Source organism: Hippichthys cyanospilos, chromosome 4, assembly GCF_059441005.1.
Source record: "Hippichthys cyanospilos isolate Australia breed blue-spotted pipefish chromosome 4, RoL_Hcya_1.0, whole genome shotgun sequence".
NCBI classification, from domain to species: Eukaryota; Metazoa; Chordata; class Actinopteri; order Syngnathiformes; family Syngnathidae; genus Hippichthys; species Hippichthys cyanospilos.
Genome location: NC_142372.1, coordinates 5,947,344 through 5,971,128, shown reverse-complemented (window position 1 = coordinate 5,971,128; position 23,785 = coordinate 5,947,344). Strand labels below are relative to the sequence as shown.

General features: G+C 37.4%; 2 protein-coding genes across 2 annotated transcripts in view; both read right to left on the bottom strand.

The window, feature by feature from the left end:
* LOC148424409 (collagen and calcium-binding EGF domain-containing protein 1-like) overlaps nucleotides 1-4,412 on the bottom strand; it is a 31,629-nt gene extending 27,217 nt beyond the window's left edge. Inside the window, exons 1-2 of the mRNA XM_088413523.1 lie at nucleotides 4,139-4,412; nucleotides 2,351-2,428 (exon numbers count right to left, since the gene is read on the bottom strand). Of these exons, the coding sequence (XP_088269649.1) occupies nucleotides 2,351-2,428; nucleotides 4,139-4,368 (308 nt within the window). The 5' untranslated portion in view covers nucleotides 4,369-4,412. The remainder of the gene's footprint in view (nucleotides 1-2,350; nucleotides 2,429-4,138) is intronic.
* Nucleotides 4,413-16,096: 11,684 nt separating this feature from the next.
* On the bottom strand, nucleotides 16,097-22,863 carry LOC148424408 (uncharacterized). Its single transcript, XM_088414113.1, has 5 exons — nucleotides 22,545-22,863; nucleotides 21,487-21,659; nucleotides 21,141-21,189; nucleotides 19,650-21,022; nucleotides 16,097-19,487 (listed from the first exon to the last, which is right to left on the bottom strand). Exons 1-5 carry the CDS (start codon nucleotides 22,792-22,794, stop codon nucleotides 17,712-17,714), a joined length of 3,621 nt encoding a protein of 1,206 aa, XP_088270239.1. The 5' UTR covers nucleotides 22,795-22,863; the 3' UTR covers nucleotides 16,097-17,711.
* Nucleotides 22,864-23,785: the final 922 nt, after the last annotated feature.

Genomic DNA, 23,785 nt, shown 5'->3' with positions numbered 1-23,785 from the left:
ATGGGGGCTTCCTACTTATAGGAATTTTTGCAGGCGCATCCAAACTATGGCTTGGGGGCCATTTACCTAGCATATCTTAAAAATGAAATTAGCTACTAATAAGTTTGTTGACTATAATGTGCAGTTTTTCTAAACATAAATGATTTATAAATAAACTAGTGACAACATGTATTCATTACACTGTAAGGACTAAAGATATGTTTTACAGTCAAAATGGTTGCCTCCACATCTATCTTCGTCAAGGTACAAAAAGTAAAAATATCACACGAATAATTCCGCAGTGATTGCTTAAAAAATGGTTATCATATCATGACATTTTCTGGTAAGGTACCTGGCCTACACCCAAATATTGTAAAAGGTGGCCCTCAGAGGTAAATATTTGGACATTGATGGCTCTTTGTGATATATGAATGAACCTTATATATATATATATATATATATATGAAGAATATGTAATGTACAAAAACTGATTCAACTGGCAACTGCCACCAAAATCAATGTAAACGGCTTAATCTTATATTACAAAGAGATTTTTTTTTCTACATTGTGCTCTTGATTTAAAATGAACGCCCCCAATAATCCATGCCAAGCCATCAGATGTGAATTATTTAAAAAAAAAAAAAAAAAGACAATCCGATCCAAAAAATGAGAAAAGAAAAACAAGATGACATCCATCTTGATGTGAAAGTGCCTCCCGCGGAGTCGTACGTCTTTCAACGAAGCCAAGAAAGCAAACAAGATGCAGTCCGACCGCAACTGTGAGAGCATCCTGACTAAACGCCAGCCAGTTTTTCCTACGAGGGGAACTTGTCAAAACAATAAAAGGACTCACTGACGTGTTCCCCTGGCGTGTGAGAAGCTCTTGTGTGCTCGTCATTCCGACATAAATCTGCATTAAATTCTCAATTCTGCCTATTTTTACACCGTGCAACAAGGAAGAAGTAAGAGGATAACCACAGAGCAGGAAATTAAACTCATTGTGATGTGGGAAAGGATATAAAAGAGCAATAATGAGAAAATTCAAATATTCTATATATTCGAGTTCATCTATCTTCATCTTTGAGATAAATGTGATTTTGGTGTTTTATTAATACCACAGAGCTACCACAGTATAAGGAAATTCTTATTTTTAGTTTCTTTTAACGAGGTAGTGTTATTGGATATTGCACAGATAAAACTTTCCACTCAACTAAAGCCGGCTATATATCATAATTTAGCACACAGCTAACTTGGCCTGTCACACAGCTACATGGTGAGCAAAAAGTTCAATCAAGGGCTAAAAATATTAATTATTAAATTTAAAGAATACGAGCATTATTAGTTTTTAAAAGTGTGTTTTTTCTTTATTTTTAAGCAGGCTAGTTCTAATGGCTAACACAGTTAACAGAATCTTTTATTTAACTCAAGCTGCGTTAGCACACGACTAGCATTACGGCACAACGCCAATTGCTTGCAAACAGCTAAATCAAACGAAACACAGCTATAATCAGTTCCTAAAATACAGACAATTATCTTTAAAAAAAGGATATTTTCATTTTCAGTTTGTTTTTTAAGTAAGATGGTGTTAATGGGTGGCACTCAACTAAAACTGGGTTTAATCTTAAGTAAACAGCTAGCTTGACCTGTCACACTGCTACATGGTTAGCAAACAGATACATGAAACTAAACATAGCAATCAGTGGCTAACAAATAGCTGATATATGGGCTTACACAATAACTTGAGAGTCTTTACAAATACATGATTTGCAAAGAGCTAAAAATAAATAAAAACGAGAAATATGGGCATTTTTGTTTGTTTTAGCGGGTTATCACACTAATAAGTCAAACAACATTAGCACAGAACTCGCACGACCTGCCCTGACGCTAATGAATAGCAACCAGCAAAATAAATAAAAAATAAACAAACCTAGCTATGAATGGCTAACACAAAGCTGACAAAAAATAAAATAAAATCAACTTTCAAATTTGCACATAACTGAAGGATACCAAAGACAATGTGCTCAATGTGGGTGGGTATTGCCCTCCAACCGAGGAGTGTGTAGAGTTTTCCGTATTTGAGAGCAATAAAAGTAATGAATCACATCCTCTGCTGTCAGATATTAAGTGGATGGGAAGTTGGGAAAAAATGCGCATGATGGTGAGGATTTCAAACGCATCCTGGAATGCAGACACATGGATTATGTGAATGTAATGTTAATGTCTTTTAAGTGGACTTCTTCAAAGCTGCTATGCTTTTAGGATTTTTTTTTCCTTTTTTTTACCCCTTAGTGGGAATACACAATTTTGGGATGGTGGGATGGCGAATATGGAAATGCTAGGCAACGTTTTTTTAAAAGGGACGTTATCTTACCTGAAGCAGGTGCCGCGTTTTCCTCCGGCTTGGACGCAGGGATATTCCACGGTTAGAATTTTATTATCGGGACACTTGCTGAAAAACAAAAAGATTGAAATGATTTTTATGACCTGTTCCTGAACACAATGCGCTCATTGAATTTGATACTTCTTGAAAAGTCTTTTTTGGTTATTTCTTTGAATTTTGGCCAATGGGACACCATGGTACACAGAATATCGTCCTGTGATTATGTTCGTTCTCAGCTTTTACAGTGGTTAACCTCTGCATAAATATGCAATAAGAAAGCTAATTCATCGACTGTATTGTACTGGGGCGGCTCGGTGAAAGAGCGGTTAGCACGTCCGCCTCACAGTTCAGAGTCCCGAGTTCAAATCCGGCTCGCTCCGGAATCCCTGTGTGGAGTTTGCATGTTCTCCCTGAGCCTGTGTGGGTTCTCTTCTTGGACTAAAGCTTCCTTCCACTCTCCAAAAACATGCAGACACTCTAAATTGTCCTCAGCTGCACTGTGGAGTTTGCATGTTCTCCCTGAGCCTGTGTGGGTTCTCTTCTTGGACTCAAGCTTCCTTCCACTATCCAAAAACATGCTGACACTCTAAATTGTCCTCAGCTGCACTGTTAAAATTTTGCTGTGATTTCACAATAAAATATTGGATAGGTTTTGCATTACTTTCACAGTAATGAATACAGCAATATTCTGTGAATGCATTTACAACGACATACTGATAAATGGATTTTTTCTCAATCATCAATCAATCTATCGATCACATTTTATTTGTATAGCCCTGAATCACTAAAGTCTAAAAGGGCTTCACAGGTGAAAAGAGGCTCATGTCAAGACTTCTTTTGAAAAAAGAAGTCATACAGAGACATCTTTTCGGTGTAATGTACACAACAGCCTCCCCTGTCAAAGCTCCCAGAAGGGGAAGAAAAATCTCAATAACGCCAATTTGGGGAAAATAAGAAACCTTCAGAAGGGACCACAAGTGGGAGGAGCCCCCGTCCAGGCGCACAGGTTGAAGTGGATGCTGCATGTTCCAAATACAGACAAATACAGAACCACAATACAGACAAATACAGATACACAATATTGATTACAGAAATCATATTGTGCTATATAGTATATTGTAGAATAACAGGTAAATACTGTAAAATTCAAGGCTGCTGGAATTTACACAGGTATTCATTGTAATTTTACAGGATAACTTAAACACAATACTGTAGAATAACAGAGAAATACTGTAAAATCTGAGGCTGCTGGAATTTACACAGGTATTCATTGTAATATTACAGGATAACTTAAACGCACTGTTAAAATTTACCAGCATTTCACAATAATTACCTGTATTAACTTACAGTAATTTGTTGTATTTAAGTTAGCCTGTAATATTACAGTGAATACCTGTGTAAATTACAGAAGCCTCGGATTTTACAGTATTTACCTGTTATTCGACAGTAAAATCCATTTATGGGTATGTTATAAATTTATTCACTGGATATTGCTGTTTATTCATTAATTGTGAAAGTAATCCAAAACTTATTCAATAATTTACTTTGAAATCACAGCAATATTTTAACAGTGTACAACAAATTGCATCCAGGTAATTATTGTGAGATACTGGTAATTTTCAGCAGTGTGCGATTGGGTGCCCTCTGCTCCTTGCGATTGGCCGGCAAACAATTCAAGATTGATCCATCCATCCGTACAGTCATTCAATATCATCCAGTCATCAATCATCAGGCCTAATCAATCCATCCGCGCATTCATCCATCCATCCATCGACCTACTCTGATGCGTCCATCCCACGCGCGGTCCTGATGGAGCCGGCACCAGAGTCGCAAAGCAGAGCCGCGCACATGGCGGCGCCAAACGCTAGCAGAGTGGCACCATCGATGTGACCCATGTCCGCGCTCCTGAAGCTCCTTGACACTTTACATGAGCGTGCCACTTCCAAAAACAAAAAGAGGACACGGCAGAAGACTCCGTCCTCCGGCAGGACCGCAGCAAAGTGCCGCATGCATGTGAGCGGCGGTCCCTCCCGCACTGTGCAGTCCACGCTGACTCGACGCACTGAGGCGGAGAAGTGAAGACTTTACAGCCCAGCGCGCTGCCTCTAATCCCCCCCTTGGATTGACATTCCTGCCCGCCCCCGTTCCCACTTTAAAGAAGAGGCCCCTGCTGATTTCACCACAAAAGACAACTAACAACAATTGGCTCGTTACAGCTAATGCATTTAACACGTCCCTAATATTGAGAAGCATTCAATATTGGAACAATTAAACTACTGGGTCAGTTGAATTAATTCCTTCTGATCTTCTCCCAGAGGCATTCATCCCACAAATATCGTTTCTCTTTGACGTTTGGCCCTAAAACAACCACGACATGCACATTGTTACGAACTGTAAACTGGCGCTCGGTGATTGGCGTGTTGGAAAAATGACATCATTCGGATCTGCATCCTGCTGTATCCTACAAATACCAGTAATTTGGAATATTTATTTATTTATTTGGCATTTTGTTTTGTTTTTTCCCAAGTCTCTCTACTCATGTGGAAAATGTTTTGTGAAGGCGTTTCAGCATTTTTTGAGGATTTTCGTTTTTTTTGAGGGGGGTGAAACCTCAATGCATTTCAATGGTTGCCAACTGTCAATGAGACGCAGATTTTCACATTTTGTGGGCTGATTTACTCCCGATTTCTAGGACAAAATTATTTTAGTAAATGATTCATCTCTCCATGATTATTCTGTCTAAATGATTCATTAATAATAATAGGAAAAAAGATCTGCCCCCTATTCAAAAATAGGCAATAAAAAAAAAACAAATGACAACGAAATAACACATTTAGAAGAATTTTTTTTACTGAGATTATTTTTATGAGATTTTTTTTTAAAATAAAAGCAAATAATTCTAAATTTTATTTTGATTCAAGATTAATATAAGTATTTTTACATGGAGGACTACAGAAATATATAATACATTTATATATATATATATATATATATATATATATATATATATATATATATATATATATATATATATATATATATATATATATATATATATATATATATATATATATTGAACAATATTTCCGAGAGAGAGGCTGAAATTCTGGGGGTTGCAAAATTTTAAAATAGGTCTCCAAACAATTAATCGATTTTGATATTTGATTAAGTGCTGATGAATGAATTTTTCCAGTCATGCAATCACACTCAATGTACTCTTCTAATAACACAAAACATGATAGAATGTATTTACTTGTGTCTCTAATGTCAATACTGTACTCAAGAATAGCAACTTACATCATATTTCATGCAGTTGCTTTATCGCTGCAGCCAAAATTTAAAAGCGAGAAAAAAACTGATGAAGCTGGATGAGTAATTACAGCGCCAAACATAATGATAACAGTTACTTGTATGAAATATAAATTACACAAATCTAGCATAGCTATAGCAACACAATAACACACTCAAGTATTTTAAAACATCTGTGCGAGGGCGGATGATTTACTGGAAATAATCCGATTACATTTAGGAGAAATTAGCTTGAAATAAAGAATTTACTGTTCTTCGTCCAGATGACATATTGCATTTCTTCATACTTATTTTTCTCCCGGACTATAATATGAAATAAATGCCAAAATGTTGTGTGAGATCAGGATGAAATCAGACATCTAAAAAAAAGCCAAAGTACAATATCATGTATTGCTCCAAAAAATCCAAAATATGAATTGAATTCTGGGCTTTAATGATTGAAATGTAAACTGACCAATGGCACGATTGAGAAATGGCGAATTCTAGTGGAACAAAGTATGAGTTATTAAAAATGTGTAAATGAAAGGAATAAGCCATAAAAAAAAGAAAAACACAAAGTTATGTTGAACACTTCCAGCATGAAATGTCTGACAGTAAAATACAATACAGCTGTAAATAAATGATCCACTGGGCCAAACCGTTTAAAATCGCTTCCATTTTCATGTTTTCTTTTTGGAGCAGTTCAGCTCCAACAAATAACCATGAATAAAGCTGAGGTTGTGATGAAATGAAAACAAAAAATGAATGAAAAATGATTTGTTGGTATGTAAAAAAAACAAACTTAAAGGAACACACACACGCATACTGTACATTGCGGTGAAATATAGTTGCGGTAAAGCATTGGAGCTTTGCAGCAGACAGATGGCTTGCGAGCCCCTCAACAACACCCGAAAACGAGAAGGAATTATTGCATCATTCTTCAAGGTTTCCTTTGTTGCTGGGAAAAAGCTGCAAGTTATTAATGCTGTTTAGCCTCCAACATTTTTTTTTTTTTTACAAGGAGTCGAAATTTGTGTTAAGGTCATAGTGAGCCAAAGTTGTTTTTTTTTAACTGTGAACTAAATTGTAAAAGAGTAAAGGCACAATTGTTGTGATTGTTTGGTAGCTGACAGTTGCAGGTAGTTCATAGGCTTTGCGAAGTGCTGCTGTTTTGGTTAACAAACAGTTGCGTTATGTTTTCCCACATCATACAGTCATTAGTCATGTCCATGATTCCATTTAATTATGTTGTAATAGTTTCTCTTAATTAAAATAAATTGCACAGTTAATAATTTATGTTCTAAATCACTTGGACTCGGGCCAGCAGAATGGGATAACTTAGTGATTTTTTTTTTTTTTGAGCCTTTTCTGAAAGTTGTACATAGAAAAGCAATGTGCTGAAACTCTGAGGTTGAAATCTTGTTTTTGTTTTTTTTTCTACCATTTTTTTTAACTCCATAGCTGAGAGAACATTTTGAGAAAACCGCAAAACAAACTTTCAAAGCATAATATTTAGTGTTATTCTTTATTTCATGCTTCAAAACTGTGAATTTCATAGGAAATAGCATGAAAAATGACAACATCCCTTCTTGGATTTCCATCATTTTCTCACCTTCCTGTAAAATTTGCGTTTTCACCAAGTGGCCCCTCCTATTGGCCGATACTCAAATATTGTGTATTCTGTGTGTAATTCTCTTCTTAACCGCTTGGGGGTAGCACACAGATAACTCTAATACAGTGTAATATTCAAAGATGAACAAAGAAGAAAACATGGACATCATCTTGCCTACTTTTTATTTGAAAACTAATGTAAACTGCTTTAAAATGCGAGAAAAAGCAAAAGCAGTCCGTTTATTTGTATAATGTACATCTTTAAGTATAATTATTGATATATAGGGTCAGATGATACCGTGTTAGTTCTGGAAAAAATGGATTGTTTACAATACCGTTAAACAGGGAAAGCTACACTTTTACACATCATGTTTGAGCTTTTCCATGAAATGTGTGTTTAAGTGTGTATTTCACTTATTGCGGGGGTGCTCTGGAACGTAACCACCGCAACTGTACATCTATAATGTTTAATAAAGAGGAAAATAATGGTCGTTCGAAAAGTGCAGCCGCTGAACCGGCAGACCGGTCTTCATTATTCCCACCACACGTTGACTTTCTGCGCCGTTCCCAGCGCGGAGAGTCCCAGCGCGCTTCCCATTTATCTGCTTTTCATTTCATTGGACTTCTCGTCATTCGCCGGGATCAAACCTTCCCAATTAGAAATGCGAAGAATCCCGCCAGAACTTTTCCCAAAAGGAGCCGCAGGCTTTTGTGAAAATGGAGCGCCGCTCACCTTTTGCCATCATGAATATTCTTTTAAAAAGACAAATTGAGGGGAGTGTAAAGAGGTCAGTCCGGCTCTGTGGCATGTTGAGTGACAGCCTCAATTGATGGGGATTTTTTTGGGATGGAGGTTGAGAAGCGGTTTTGGATGAGGTTCACTGTCGGGGCACAAAATTTAGACTATGATGGTTCTATTGGCTTCGCTTCTAGTGAGACATCTGTATTATTTACATAGCATGGGAACTGCATCAGCAAGCAAGTAAATGTGCCAAGAAAGGCATATTAACAAAAAAACATCAAAGATGTGCATTTATCCAAACTTGCACAAAAATGGCACATGTTTTATATAAAAGTGACTTAGTTATTGCTTCTATACTAATATTTTTGTTTCTGGGGTACCCCCCTGACCATTAAGTGAAACTTAACATTTTATGTAACCCCTGGTGGAATTTTTGACTCAACTCGGACATTTTGATGTTTTTAAACGTGATATAAAAAAATTAAAATAAAAACAACCAAAAAATATTGCATTGATTGTCAAAACGTGACGACTTTCAATATGTTGAGCTGCCGTACCTTCTAATTGCTTGCAAATGGGAGGTCGAGAGGTACACCCCAGAGGAGTCAAATTTAGCCCATGTCGGGCTCATTTACTGCCATTCAAAATTGGAGAGCCTGTCAATTTTTTACATCTTGAAAACACAAATTATCATGCATTTCCACCAAATTTTGCATTAATCCTTTCAATGGCAACTCGCGAATAAAAATTTTTGTGTTGACACCCCAAATACACCGGTCTGAACTATGATAGTTGCAAGCCTTTCAATGACTTTGATGATTGACTTACTCTTATAATGCAAGAGTCTTTAAAAGTCATAATACTGTAATTATGACATAATAAATAGTCTTATTTCAGAAATACACAAATATACAGTATAGTTACTTTTGCTATTATTGGTTTTTACAATGTTTGTGCATCAAGGAGGTGGAGCCTCCTTCCCCCCTTACAAAAAAACAACAAAAAAAAAACATATATATATATATATATATATATATATATATATATATATATATATATATATATATATATATGAATATGTATGGATAGGGCTGATGCCACTACAGGGGTAAATATATATTTATATTTGATGTGTATTTGATGTGTATTTATATTTGATATGTGATGACCCTTTCAAAGTCATCCCAAATTGGGTGATAATAAGGCCAGGCTAGTGAAAAATCCCCGCACACCCAGGGGTTAATCTCTAGTGAGCTGACTAGTTACTCTATTGACATCACATTGAGCAGATGTGGCCCTTTAACCACTGATTACAAATAGCTCTTTAATTGGGTCCCATTGTGAAGCTTTTGACAGGGTTAGCCTAGGTTCTTTCGTGGCGTCGGACTCACGCACGAAGGGGGGCTACCGTTATCCCAAAAGAACAAGGTCATGCTTTGGAAAAACATAACATCACTACTTACTCTTCCTTTAAATGTAAAAGAAGGAGAAAAATATCGTGGATGGGGTTGAGCCAGGAAGAACAAAGATTATTTGAGACATCACTTTTGACACGAGTAAAAATTGACCTTTGCAAGGTGTACACGCACCCGCAAGTTGGCGTGATTTACTCGAGTCTAAGTTACAGGTGCAGGGAGCATTTACGCAGCTGGAAAGAGGCTGACCTCAAAACATGTCAACCGTTCCCAGCCAAAGCCTCCCCTCGTGCTTAAATGTGTGTCAGCTGTGCGGCACCACAATGCAACGATGATTCCAAATTGTCTTCAGTGTTTACAAAAAACACATTTTCTTTGAGTCGCTGAAGAGTCCGACTTACATGTTATGTTTATCAAAACAAATTGACAAGTTGTTAGTCCACAGAGGCTCAATATATAAATATAAACACAATATGGTCAATGAAGAAAATTGTCATTGATGCTTATGTAAACATGAATGTTGGCTTCATTGACCTCATCTTACATGTTTGAAAACATTTGTAAATTGTTTATAGCGCAAACAGAAAGCACACATGTTGAAAAACATGCAACAACACCGAAACCCCTGACACGAGATTAACGAGACTTGCAGAAATCAAAAACAATTTTCTACTTGCCGCTATACTTCTCTTTAAACAGCAGCTGCGTTCATCAGAAATTACCCGTACAAGTTTCGCACCGATCCGAGTGCTTTGCTTTCGGATTGCCTGTTGCTTTTACTATGTCCTCAGGCTAACTTTGCTCAAAGTATACATATAAAAACGTTATATACGAGATAGGCCTGTGGTGCTCACATGGGTTCTGACCCTAGTGATTTTTTTTTCTTTTTTTATGTGGGGCCATGCACTTGTCCCTCATATACATATACATGTGTGTGTGTATATATATATATATATATATATATATATATATATATATATATATATATATATATATATATATATATATATATATATATATATATATATATATATATATATATATATAGAGAGAGAGAGAGAGAAATTGTAGAGAATTATTGTCATATATAAAACAGAGAATTTTATATATATGTATATATATATATATATATATATATATATATATATTAGAGAGAGAGAGAGAGAGAGTGTGAGAGAGTGTGAGAGAGAGAGAAATTGTAGAGAATTATTGTCATATATAAGACAGAGAATTATATATATATATATATATATATATATATATATATATATGACAAAGACAGTTTCAAAACACAGCAATACAGTGCTGCTAGCCCAAGTTGAATACATTTTGTATACAAATTAGCAAGAGTAAAAATTCTCACTTGCAGCTGAAAATTGAGCTTGACTCTCCTTTTATTTGAATCCTAGATCACTAATTTTATTGGAGAATTCTCAGTAAATAAAATAAAACATTTGTAAAACCGAAAATTTGTATCAGGCAAATTTTGCGAAAATCTCGTCTCATGGACTCAATCTCGTTTGCGTTTTGATATCTTCCCTTCTTAATATTTATCCAAAGAACAGTTAACCTCTCACAAATACATCACGCAAATTACAGTAAGAAAGTATTTACATTTTATTACCTCTTAACAAGCCGCAATATCAATAAACGTGCAACCATTTAGACTGGAGGCAACAAATGTAGAATTTTAACAAGGCGTTCTCTGTGCCAGCGCAACTGTAAAGCTGTGCCATAAGCAGGAGCAGATGAATACTCGGCTTTTCATTGTCGCTCCATCTTAACTGTTTCTTGTAAATTTTGCTCCCGGAGTGCGGAAGTGATGTCACGGGGAGTAAAATGTTTGGGGATTTCATTTAAAAAGCGTTCAAGCGTCATAATGAAAGCCACCCGAGAAGCCCGTTTTATTAATTCACCACTACAAAGACGCTTACTTCCTGTTAGCACAATGAGACACGGTGGTCTTTCAAAACAAAATGTCTGCTTGGGCGTAATTATAGCAAAAGTGGAGGGAGAACCTCAGAGCAGGAAGTGGATCTTGCTGGGACCTCAAAAAGCAAGCAAGGCAATCAAATATAAATTACATGCACAGATTAATTTTACTAAGCCGTAACGTAAACAAGCTGGGCCATTATAGTTCAAACTGGAAAGTCGTCGAACGAGTTCCGTCAGGATTGATCAAATCCTGCTTTTTTTTTTTGGGTTGTTTATAAACCTCCATGCATCACTTTTCCCGTAACATTGCCGTCACATCATCTGACTTCCATTATTGATTTATTTATTTACTGGCCACTGGCAGGCGAACACAGGCGAGGTGACGCAGAGTCTGCTGGCCATGCCGTCGGAGTAGCTTGTTAAAAAAATTAAAAAATGATGTACTGCATGTGCAATAACACGGACATGGTGATTTATTCTTCTTATTGGATTGTGAAGCTGATAGAATATTATGTAAAACGAGCTGAATTTCAAATGCTGAATATTGACACTATTAAATGTATTCGCAAGCCCGGTTAAAATGTATTTTGGATTTATATAGAAGTGAATAAGTTAAAATTTCATTGCCAAACCAGTAAAAAAGATTCTTTCACATCTTTTGCCGTCAATGGCACTGAATAATGTAATTGGCATTTAGGGGTGTCACAAGACTTTACCTGTTGTTTGATTGTACAAATCTATCAATAAATCTAAAAAATGGAAAATGTATTTTATTATAATTTTATTATATTTTTATTTTTTATTATTTGATGTTATTTATTGTTTATATTTTGTATTTATCTTATTTATATATTTATATTTTTTTATTTGAATAAAAACATATATTTTAATATTTTTTTGACTGTTTTATTGTCCTGAGACGCAGCCATTGGTGTCCATTGTCATGGACATCCGTTTTGGTTCTATATCTTTGAACTTTTAAAAAAAAACGAGTTTAATGCTCAAATGAAAAGAGTTTTATTCTACATACTATTTCAATGTAGGTTTGAAATATATGTCAATGTTTTTGATAGGTTCAAGCCAGAACATGTCTATCGATTACCGTAGTTTATTTTCCAAAGAAGCACCAGTAGCCGTTTCAAAAACAAATTGATTTAATACTGTTGTATACATGCACTGTATCAAACAGATGCAAATGCAAATTATTCTTCCCAAACAATTATTTTTCCTCTTTGAGCAGATTTTTGCACATTTTCCCGCTTTTGTCTGCAAAACACATGACAGTCGGCTGGCTTTCTTTCCTCCTTTGATCTGGGTTGTTTTTGGCCACAGTCTTTCTTTTCTTTCTCGCTTTCTTTCTTTTTCCAAATAATGTCCATATAATAAAGCCGTATTGTCATGAAAATGACTTTCCCCAAGTGGTGAAAGTTGCTGTCAGTTGAAAACACAACAGTGCTCATGAATTAGAACAAGACAAAAAATAAGAAAAAGAAAAAAAGGAAAATTGTCTCCTCCTCATGTGTTTTTGCTTAATGCTGCCGGTGCTTTTGTTTATGCGGCCCGGAAAGAGCGAAAGAACGAGAGGAAAGCACACCAAGGCCAGCTGCCGCGCCGGAATATCGAGAACAAACTACACGCCGCCCAATTCAGCACCGCACTGTGACACCTGTTTATTAGGTATAATCAGGGCTGGATTAGCCATCTGGCAGATAGGGCAGATGCCTGGTGGGCCGACATCTTTTCGGACCCATCATCTATTTTATTATTATTCCATCCTCCTGAAACGCAGCCTCATTTGTGTCCACAGTTGCGTTCGTTTTATCTCGGCAAGACGGCAAAGTTAATTGTATCCTCCCAAATGCATGAGACATGATTGAAAAGGCCAGAATGTCCTTTATTAAGTACACTGGGACCAACTAGGGTAAATACATTACAACAGGATAAAAGTGACGGCATGTGACGGCAACAGAAAATAGGTGCAATTACTTAAAAATGCCTGCAGATGGAGACAAAACAACACAAATATAGTCAGCCCCCTAGGGTCATGACAGTTGTTTTTGTTGCAAAACCAGGAAAATACCATAAAGGGGATGAAAAAACTCAATCTCCCACGTCGCAACGTGAAAATAACGTAAGCCAAAGGCACTGTAACGTGGGGGTCCACTGTAATAGCAGAAAAAAAATAATAAATATCCCCCTGAGAACAAGATTAATCTGTTGTGTCCATTATGTCTGGGTAAGACAGCAAAGTTAATCGTATCCCATGCAAACATATTATACATCATGAGTAAGACCAGAATGTCCTCTCCTCAGCAAACTAGAACTTAGTACGGTAACTCAAATGGGTCAAATGACTCAGACAAAAACAAATGTCCACAAAAGAAAACACAAATGATTAGGCTTTGCTGGTCACTTCTATGGTGGAATCACACACCACAATAGCAAATAGTCTCACAAGGAGCAGAAGTTTTTAGATTTGATTTGACTTTTTGAGGCGTATTTTTGGTTGTCCTCTAAATCTTTCCACTTTCGGACCCACTGATCGATTTCGTTCCAACCTGGGCCAAGGGGTAAGCACGCAAAAGCGTGAAATGGCGTCGCGCCACCGTGACGGAGGCATCATTAATCATGGCCGCAGAGAAACGCTGATAGACGAGAGCCAGATCTGATCGCAGAACTTCTTCTCTGATCCTGCACCAGGTCCGTGTTGGCCTCCAGATGTTGTGACCCTCCTGCACTGTGTGAGTGTGTGAGTGTGTTCGATTGCAACAATCATGGGTGGGAAGCAAATTCATGAGGTTTGCGGACATATTTCAGCCGCCAACAATTATTAGCAGCTCATTTTGCATGCAATCCTTATGGCTTCTAATGCCACACAGCCAAAAAGCCCATGCCCGAAAGGTCACACCCACAACAGCGTAGACCACCCTCATTTTAAATCAACACTGGGTCTGACACAACTCTGCATAGATTTGTGTGTCCCATCGAGAGGTAGAACATGAAATTGCTCGATGATCGCATTTACTGAATTCAAATGAATAGGATTACAAGTAATATTATTAAATAATAATATATAATTCACCTGGTTCTATCAATTAAATATTCAATTTCAATTAAACGAGACCCTTAATAATTATGCATTTAGAATGAGTGGCTTTGAATAGAAAAATACGGGAGATAAGACTAAAAAAAAATATTGAATTGGTGCGAAAATGTAAACAATCTAAATTTGTAAATCGTACAAATTAAAGCTTATTGAATAAATTATTTTTATTATAAATAAATACTTTATAAATAAAGTATTTATTATAGAAAAAGAATTTAAAATGAGTTAATTCCCTTTTATTTTCTGTTCAAAAATACTCATAATAAATTCAGTTAATAATAATAATTGTAAAACTTGTTAAACTTTAGTGTTGTTTTCTTACATTGTACAGTGCCACCTGCTGGTAAATATAAAATATAGTAACGTGCTTAACCCAGGTGTGAGAAAATGATTGTGATCCAAGGTGTCATTGGACTAATTGGACCAGATTATTTGTAAATTAAGTGAACAATTCTTAAAATCTCTATGTATTTGTTTTATAATAGTAAACTGAACAATAAATTCCAATGAAATGTAATTATTAAAAAGTGTAATTTGTTGCCTCGTTTTAATTCCGTTTTTTTTTTCTTAGTGTACATTGCCACCTGCTGGTTAATAGAAAATACTGTAACGTAGTACGTAAATAAAATAACTCAGAAGTGAAAAAACGTATGTGATCTGGGCCTCAATTGTATTTTAAAACAGACTATTTGGACCCGGTTATTTAGAGATGATTTTCTTTTTTAATTAGGTGAACATGTATGTATTTTTCAATGCCAAGAATGCATTTTAATTTATTTAAATAGTCGTACGTTTACTTACTCTGAAACTAAGTACTTACTGTGTGAGTATCTGATTCAAAATTTTGCGATATGGCTGTAGTTTGTCCAAGTGACATTGCCGTAGGACGTCCACGTCTACTCTTCCCCGTAAAGTTTACGCAACCAAAAGGTCAGGTGGTTTAATCATGGCCAAAAAGTATAGTGAATTAAACCTGCATTTTCCCGATCCACTCGTCCCGATGCACGTAAAAGCTGATCGAGCTAGCTTAAAATTAGCTTTGAGCTAATGAAGATCATTTTGTTAGCAATGTAATCGCTCAGCACAGATCTTACTGTTAAAAGTATTGTGTTAAACACGTGAAAATGTGTGTGAAAAGTGTGGAACAGAAAAAATGCGTGCACAAATGTAAGACAAAAGAAAAAGAACGTCAGCAACTGGACGTTGACGGAGGTTCGTTCACTTTTAACGCTTACGTTTGTGTTACTAGTTTCAATATTTTTTCCTTCTTGTTTTTGTTTTTAACCCTTATTCACTTAAACTCGTCGGTGTTGACTGTAATTTTGATAACGCTACTTGATTAACTGATAAGTGATTTTAAAAGTAACTGTCAATTTACTGGTTAATTGACTCTAAAAGCAATTACACGTTTAGAAGACAAGTTATTTTCATTCCATTTTCACTGTGACAAGACTTTTACAAAATGTTAGTTGAAAACACACACTGGAGAAAAACCCTTTGCGCTGTTTGTGGTAAGTTTGTTTTTGAAGACCAATTTAACAACACACTGAACGACGCTCACTGGAGAAAAACCCTTTGCCTGCTCAGATTGTGATAAACGATTCTCAATAGACACATGCAACAAGACACACAAGAACACATAATGGAGGTAGACAATTTACTTTCTCAGTTTGTGGTCAAAGATTTTCAATGAAGACATTTAATAAGGCACTCAAGGCTACACGGAGAGAAACCTTTTACCTGCTCAGTTTGAAATAAACGATTCACAGCTCACAGCTGTGAGTTATTACACAAAAAAACACACATTGCAGAAAAACCTTTCACCTGCTCAATTTGTGGTAAGAGATTATCTAGAAATGGAAATTTAAAAATACATGCAAGAATAAACACTGGAGAAAAACCTTTTGCCTGCTTAGTTTGTGATAAGATTAGTTCAAAGGGGTGATTTAAATATAGAAGCACACACACTGGTGAAAACTCATTCACCTGTTCTGTTTGTGGTAAACATTTCTCTGGGAAGTCAACAATACACACAGAAAAACACTGAAGGGAAACCTTTTGCTTGCTTAGGTTGTAGTACAAGGCTCTCTTTCAAGACTCATTTAACAACACACCGAGAACACACACTGGGGAAAAAACCATGTGCCTGCTCAGTTTGTGGAGAAAAAAAACATTTGCTAGAAAGTCAAATTTAACAGTACACAAAACGACACACAACAGAGGAATCCTTTTCCTCAGTTTGTAATATCATTTAATAAAAAAAAACAAAAAAAAACAATTGGGCTGGTGACAGAAGGGCATTTGTTTTGATTAAACTCTAGAATAAAAAAAAACTGAGGCTGTGCAGGGAATTAACAAAAACTGAGGCTGTGTGGGTAATCATTGACACATTCTATACTCCTCAATGATAAATAGGATTTTTGATTATAAAGTTGACCGATCTTGGAGAAATTTGAGAAGCAAAATTACTGACATGCATAAAATTATGTATCATCTATGACTTTGATGCCAAGTGATCCATGTGAGAAAACATTTAGTTCCAAGTAGGGCTCAAAAGTACACAAAAGAACACAAACTGGGGGGGAAAAAACTTTCGTCTGCTCAATTTGCGTTAAAAGATTCTGAGTAAAGAAACATTTAGTAACGCACACAAGACAGTACACTGAAGAGAAACCTTTTGCATGCACAGTTTGTGGTCAAACAATCTATGTTAAGACACCTTGACAAACATAGAAGCAAACACACTGGGGAGAAACCTTTTAACTGCTTAGTCTGCTGACTGCAAACTATAGATTTGATCATGTGCAATACAGCATGCACTGGGGGAAAACCTTTTGCTTGCTCTGTGGGCAGGAAAACAGACACTCAGAAAGGCAATTTGAAAATACACACTGGGGAGAAACCTTTTGTCTGCTCAGTTTGTGGCCAAAGATTTTCTGTAAAGCAAAGGCTTAACACACACTGCAGAATAACATAATAGAACACATACACAGTTAAATGTGCCATGGATAGCAACAAATGAAAGTAGAAGAAACTATACACATACACACAGATTGCACGCTAGTCACGGGCCAGTCTAGTTTATGTCCCCCCTAAATAGCAGGGGTTCACATACTCTAAAAAAAAGGTCTAACAAATAAAAGCAACTGAACAAAATAGTTTTTAGTTTATAAATTCCAAAAATAAATGTTATTTCACTATTACACAAACATGTAACAAGAATCATTTGAACTGAAACAATTATGACAACAAAACTTAATCTTTTTTATCTTTCACCATCTTATGGACATTTTTCACATGCTTTTTCAGGTGTGCAGACTGGGTGAAGTGCTTCGGGCAATGGGGGCAAGAATGTGGTTTCTCTCCAGTATGGATATACTTATGTCTTTTCAGGTTGTTTTGATCGAAAAATCCTTTGCCACAATAGGGGCACCAGTGTCTTTTCTCCCCACTGTGCCACCGCAGATGCGCATTTAGTTCCACGCTCCTTACAAACCTCTTTTCACATAAATGGCAGTGGAACGGTCTCTCCCCTGTATGGACTCGGATGTGGGTCTCCACATCCCGCTTGGTGAAGAAGGCCTTGTTGCACATCTGGCAGACAAAAGGCTTCATCTTCCCATGGACCATCTGGACATGTTTGTTGAGTCCAAAACCGTAGACGAAACCTTTTCCGCACTGCTGGCAAATATGCATCCTGCCGTTGCGATGCACTATCATATGGCGTTTCAGACCCCGCAGGTCGGGAAAGTTCTTGGGGCAGAGTTTGCAAGAGAACGGTCTGTGACCGGTGTGGAGGCTCAGGTGACAATCCAGAGCCGTGCTGCTGCTGAGAACGCGGCCGCATTGCCCGCACTGGTTCTTTAGCAGCTGCTCACCGCTGGCAGATGGAAGTTGCGCCGTTTCACTTGTTCGTTTTTTAGAAGCGCGCACAGGAGTACTTTTGCTTACTGGCTCAGTTTGTTTTTTTGCTACGAGGTTAGCTTTAGCCGCCTTGGATATTTGTTTTTCTTTCTTTACCTTCACATTTTCTTGAGCAACACACTTTGGATTTGATGTAGATTTCTGGGTCGGACTTTCTTCAATTTTTACCGAAGCTTCGCCGATTTTAGCCGATATCTGCGACCCAACACTTGGGGAGGCCGTTTTTCTCGCTAAAGAATTTGATTCTTGTTTTGAGGTTTGTGCTTTAGAAAAGTTGGATTCACAGCTTGAAGTTTGAATTTTATACTCATTCTGAGTGACAAGAGGTAAGTGGGTCTTTTTGGGGCTGGAATCATTTTGAATTTTAGTCCTTGTTGAAGGAGGAGATGTCTTTTTATTGGCAGACTGGTCTTGAGGACCCTTTAAACTGGTGTTTTGAACACTAGCCATTTTTATAGAAGAAAGACACCTCTTAGGTCTCTTGGATGAGAATTTAGTCTCTACAGCAGCGGGCGACCTTGGGCAAATTGTAGATTCGACGAGGTCTTCGGCTATTAAAGGCTTTTCAGTATCAGCCGTTTTTGAAGTGCCAGACTCCAATGCTTTTTTTGCTGAGCTTAAACGGGTGATTTTTCTTTCCGTGTGTGGCAGTGGGGCAGCAATTGAAGCGCCGTCTGTGGCGTCTTTCAGCGATAACCTACACAGACTTACGACTGGGTTTCGGGGGATAACAGAAACAGTCTGACTTTCAGTGTGACTGAGATTTGGACTCCTCCGTTGACTCCTGAGATTGAATTGAGGAGACTGAGGTTCTTGCAGTGGTCTTGTGGGACTCAAGGGAATGGCTCTATTTGTGGAAATTGCCGTTCGGGACTCTTGTTTAGTAGAACTAACAGTCTCCAATCTGGGTTTCTTGGGACTTTTGGGGACACAAGCCTCGCTCGTATGTGCCCCCGCATTTGCTTGTGTTCTTTTAGCCCGAGAGTGAGTTTTGAGAAGAATTCCAAGACGGGCAATGGTTGATTTATTCTCAGACTTTCTCCTGCCAACGGCGCTGGTCTTTTCATCACACGAACTTTGGGCATCTGCAGACTCATCTGTCCAGATCTACAAAATAAGACGACAGCGTTTTATACATCAAGAGACGCAAACAATTTTAGCATTATCAGTAATGCGATATGGGACCCTAGTCGGTGATTGATTTAGCGCGATTTGGTTTTCAATGTCCTAATACTGCCTGTTGCGATTTGACTATAAAGTCTATATTACCTTTTCAGCAGCTTGTAAATGAGGCTCAGGTAAGACCTTGGTGATGGGGGTTGACTGCATAGGTGTAGTAGAACAGTCATTTTGTGGAACGAAATCCTTCTCTGAATCCTCATCTTCATCCATAGTGCAACTTTCAGTAGAATCATCAAAGTCCATTGTTGGTTCCTTCAGGCCTGTTTCCGACACACAGGAACATGTACCGGGGGACAAAGTGTCTGGTGGCTCTCCCAGAGTTGAACAGGAGGACATCGTTTCTGATTTCAAAGGGGTATTTATCATTTCAGTAAACAGGGTTTCATTTAAATTGGGACTCAAGCTGGTCGATATCTCAGCCATTTTTGAAGGACAGACTGCTGATTTTGAGGTTTGGTCAATGATCGAAGACAAAGTGCTGTCTTGTGGGACAACTCCAGATTCCCTTTCATTATAAAAAAGTTGGGATACCGATAAAGTGCCAGATGACAACGTCTGATTTGTCAGCCTTTTTAATCTGATTACTGGGACAAGCGAAGAAGACTTTAAAGCTGCGTTTGGGTGCTGTGACGACGGCAAAGTGACAACTGGTCCATCTGGATTCTGGTTGCTAGACGCAACAAGCGTCTCAGACGGTTGTGATTGTCTTTGTACCACATCTGTAGCCCTACGGATTATTATTTTGACTTTTTTGCACGCCAGCAGACCTGGCTTCTCTTCTGTTGAGTTGGCTGTAGTGTCAGACATGTCAGAAGTAGCAACTGTTCCTAAAGATGAAGATGCTAGACGTGTACACTTATTCTGGGCTACATCAAATGAGATCGGGTTCGGAGACGTTGGTGCAATTGTACATTGTGGATGAGAGGTTGGTGATTTGGACAAGTCTTTTTGAGGGACAGGGTCTGAGACCGTTTTCTCTAAAGATTCTGTCGATATACTCTGAGTATGTGGGGCATACTGCTCAAGTGATTTGCTTTCTGTAGCCGCCAATGATATGGTAGATATGACATCAGAAGATCTGACACAGTGATTTTGTTGTTGCTCTCCGACGTGGGACTCAGAATTGCTGGATTCTGTTCTATAAGTGACACAACGTCTCTCATTTGATGACACTTCTGTATTTTTGACGGTTGGTGGTGACTGTGCGGTCAATTCCTGATCAGGTATTGGAGACTTGAGCACAGATGGTAAGGTAAGACTAGAGGTTGGGTTTTCCCGTGAGCAAGTCAGACTCGTCTGCCGATCCATTGCTTCAATGAGTAGCATTGCGTCCTGCACCATTACAGAGTTGTTATGACTCATAAGCGGATGGGACTGTGCTTGTGGTGATGAAGCGGTGAGGCAGGAATCGCGTGATGTGTTTGTGGTTTCAATTTCACAAGCAGAGGTTGGTGGTGGATCTAGGAAACGTGCAGGGAAATAACAGGCATTAAAACTGGTATTTTGAGTTTGTGAGTCTTTATTAAGTTGGAATTTTGAAATCCGTGTTCAAATACTTAGTCTGTTTTTGATTCTCACCTGCCTCTGCACTTAGTCCATTCCCCTTCACAACTGTGGGTTCACACTCCTTTAAAAAAAAAAGGTAAAAATACAGTTATAGCAACAAAAAAAATATAAAAAAGACCAAAAGATGCTACTTGGTAATCCAAATTCGCAACAGAAATTACTACGGAGAAGAATGAACGGACAAACAGTGTTTTAATGAAAGTCATGTTTGCAACTTTAAGTTAATGTAAAACACTTTACAAAGTTTGCCCTACAAATATAAATGTACCTAACCTTGCCTACTGCCTTTTTAGTTTGAGTGGTATACACATCAATCCAACATACGAAGAAGTTGTAGATTTTTGGCACACATACACACCTCATGGTTTGGAAGTGAAACAGTCATGTTTGAATCTGCCTCTTTTTCAGCACCGCCGTTATGGTCGTTCAACAGGATGTATAGCATTTCCTCTTCATGGCATTGTTTGCCTTGCTCATCAATGCGTTGTTCCACTGGTTGCTCAACCACCAAAAGATGGCAAGGAAGAAGATCTGCAAGCATGTACACAAAGTTAAAATTAACATTCTACAGAACTAATATGCACAATCCTGTGCTCCAATTATGGAGCAATAAGCAGTACATCAACAACATGTTGTTATATTTGTTTGCAAGGAACAGTAATCATGTCTCTTTGACCAGGGCCGTATTTACTCACTCAAACGTGTCTAAAAAAATGTATAATCCAAATCAAATATTTTGTTTAAACTAATGATTTATGGTCATTTCTCAAAAACACCAATAATGTTTCTGGGTCAACATAACCCGGAGGAGTGTGCATTTAACCAAAGGTGTCAAAAACTCTAGCACTTTTATTAGAAACCCACTTGCAAAGTAACAAAGGTGATACTAAATGTATACCCTGTGTTACGGTTGTTCCACTGAGATAGTAATAACATTTTCAGGTCAATGTGAGCGTTATGTGTTATTTGTGTCAGTTTCATAAACATTTTTTTTGTGTGTGTAATTAACAAATGTGGGTCATTTAGACCCGGATTTGCCCATTTCTAAAAAAAATTGCCATCAAATAGTTATGTTTAAAATGCAAGAGTTATGTTTTGTATTAAAAAAACAACATTTACTCGAACTTTCGAAAGGGTCAATTTGACTCTCAACGTAAAAGGACGGTTAAGGTCCACGTGGACGTCATAGCACTGTTAGTGTTGCTATTGGAATAATGAAAACAAACGTTTTAAAGGCTCATACTCAGCTTTTTCGCTAAACCGGATGGCATTAAACCGACACGAAAAATAACGTCACGAAAGTGCTGTTAATGTACTAAACGTATGCAGTGTACACGTGTAATTTTGATATCTATACCAAAAATTATTCGAGAGTCACTTTGAGATTAAAATAAATAAATAAACACCAGAATTTACCACATTGCACGGCTGTATCCTGGATGTTCCGACGGCCAATTTGACCAGAGTTTCTTCTCGCGAAGGTTTGCGCGTCAGTTATTTGTCTACATGTTGTTTTTAGGGCCTCGTTCTCCGTCTTCACCTTTGATAATTCTGCCCTTAATTCGTCAACCACTGTTTCAAAAAGTTTGGTCGTTTCTGCCACAGTGCTTTTTACGAGACCGTCCATAAAACAGGCGTACTTCGCTTGAAAATCGTCCGCTGACATTGTGAGATGTTTTCTTTGCGCTCAACTTAGAAAAATCGGCTCGGTTTAGGACAGTCGGCTTCGTCGAAACATGGCGTGGGAGCCGTCTTCAACATGGCTGCCAGTCACGTCACCGCCATGCAAATGAGGATGTTACGTCACGTCGCGCTTTTGTTTATTGTCCGATAGAGGGCGCAATTCCGTCATCTACCTTGGTTGAACCCAAGTTTAAAACGACCTTTCCATATCTGTACTTCATCAAATCTTAATTTCTTCTTTTAAAAGATCAGTCATTTACGTTTTTCTCATATCACTCGGGTTTCTACCATCATGCTAACACACGTGATTTTTACTTAATCTCCACGAGCCACTGTCGTCATTATTACCATGTCATATATGTACTATCAACTATGAATATTAAAAGTGCCACATCATGTTTGTGTATTACCTGTTATTTACTGTATGTAACTATTTTCTCCACTGGTTTCATAAAACAATGGTTACGGAATTAAAAAAAAAACATTTTAAATCCACCTTATATTAGTGTATATTTTTATTAAAACACTTTTCCTCCAAGCTGTTTTAAAATTATACAATAAATTACAATGCCGGTTTCTTTCTTGGACATGAATACTGAAATGTTCATTTTCAAATACTTTAATTAATCCCTTAAAGGTTGTGTAACATATTTTTCCCTCCATTATATTATAGTATATTCATATTGTGTCATCCCTACCCCTTTTTCTTATTGTCCTCCCTTTCTGTATTAATTTCCTCTCACAAGACATCTTTACTGCCTAAAAACAATACGGCACATGCACTACAGTTGAATGGTTTCTCTCCAGTGTGTGTTAAATTGTTCTTTAGAGTGAATCTGTTTAACCACAAACTGGGCAGGCAGAGATACACATTTACAATAAACGCCCACAAATTAGAATTGGAATTAATATTGGAATTCACCAAATGACGTTTTTGTAAAGCAAACGTCTGTGAAATATATCATCCCACACAA

What these genes read in the sequence shown, in the direction of transcription:
- LOC148424408 (XM_088414113.1), bottom strand. Translation starts at nt 22,794, where the DNA reads ATGTCAGCGGACGATTTTCAAGCGAAGTACGCCTGTTTTATGGACGGT. An exon ending in GGATACAGCCGTGCAATGTG is followed by an intron (nt 21,660 to 22,544) that starts GTAAATTCTGGT and finishes ACATGCTTGCAG; the next exon opens with ATCTTCTTCCTTGCCATCTT. An exon ending in ATTTACAAGCTGCTGAAAAG is followed by an intron (nt 19,488 to 19,649) that starts GTAATATAGACT and finishes CTTATTTTGTAG; the next exon opens with ATCTGGACAGATGAGTCTGC.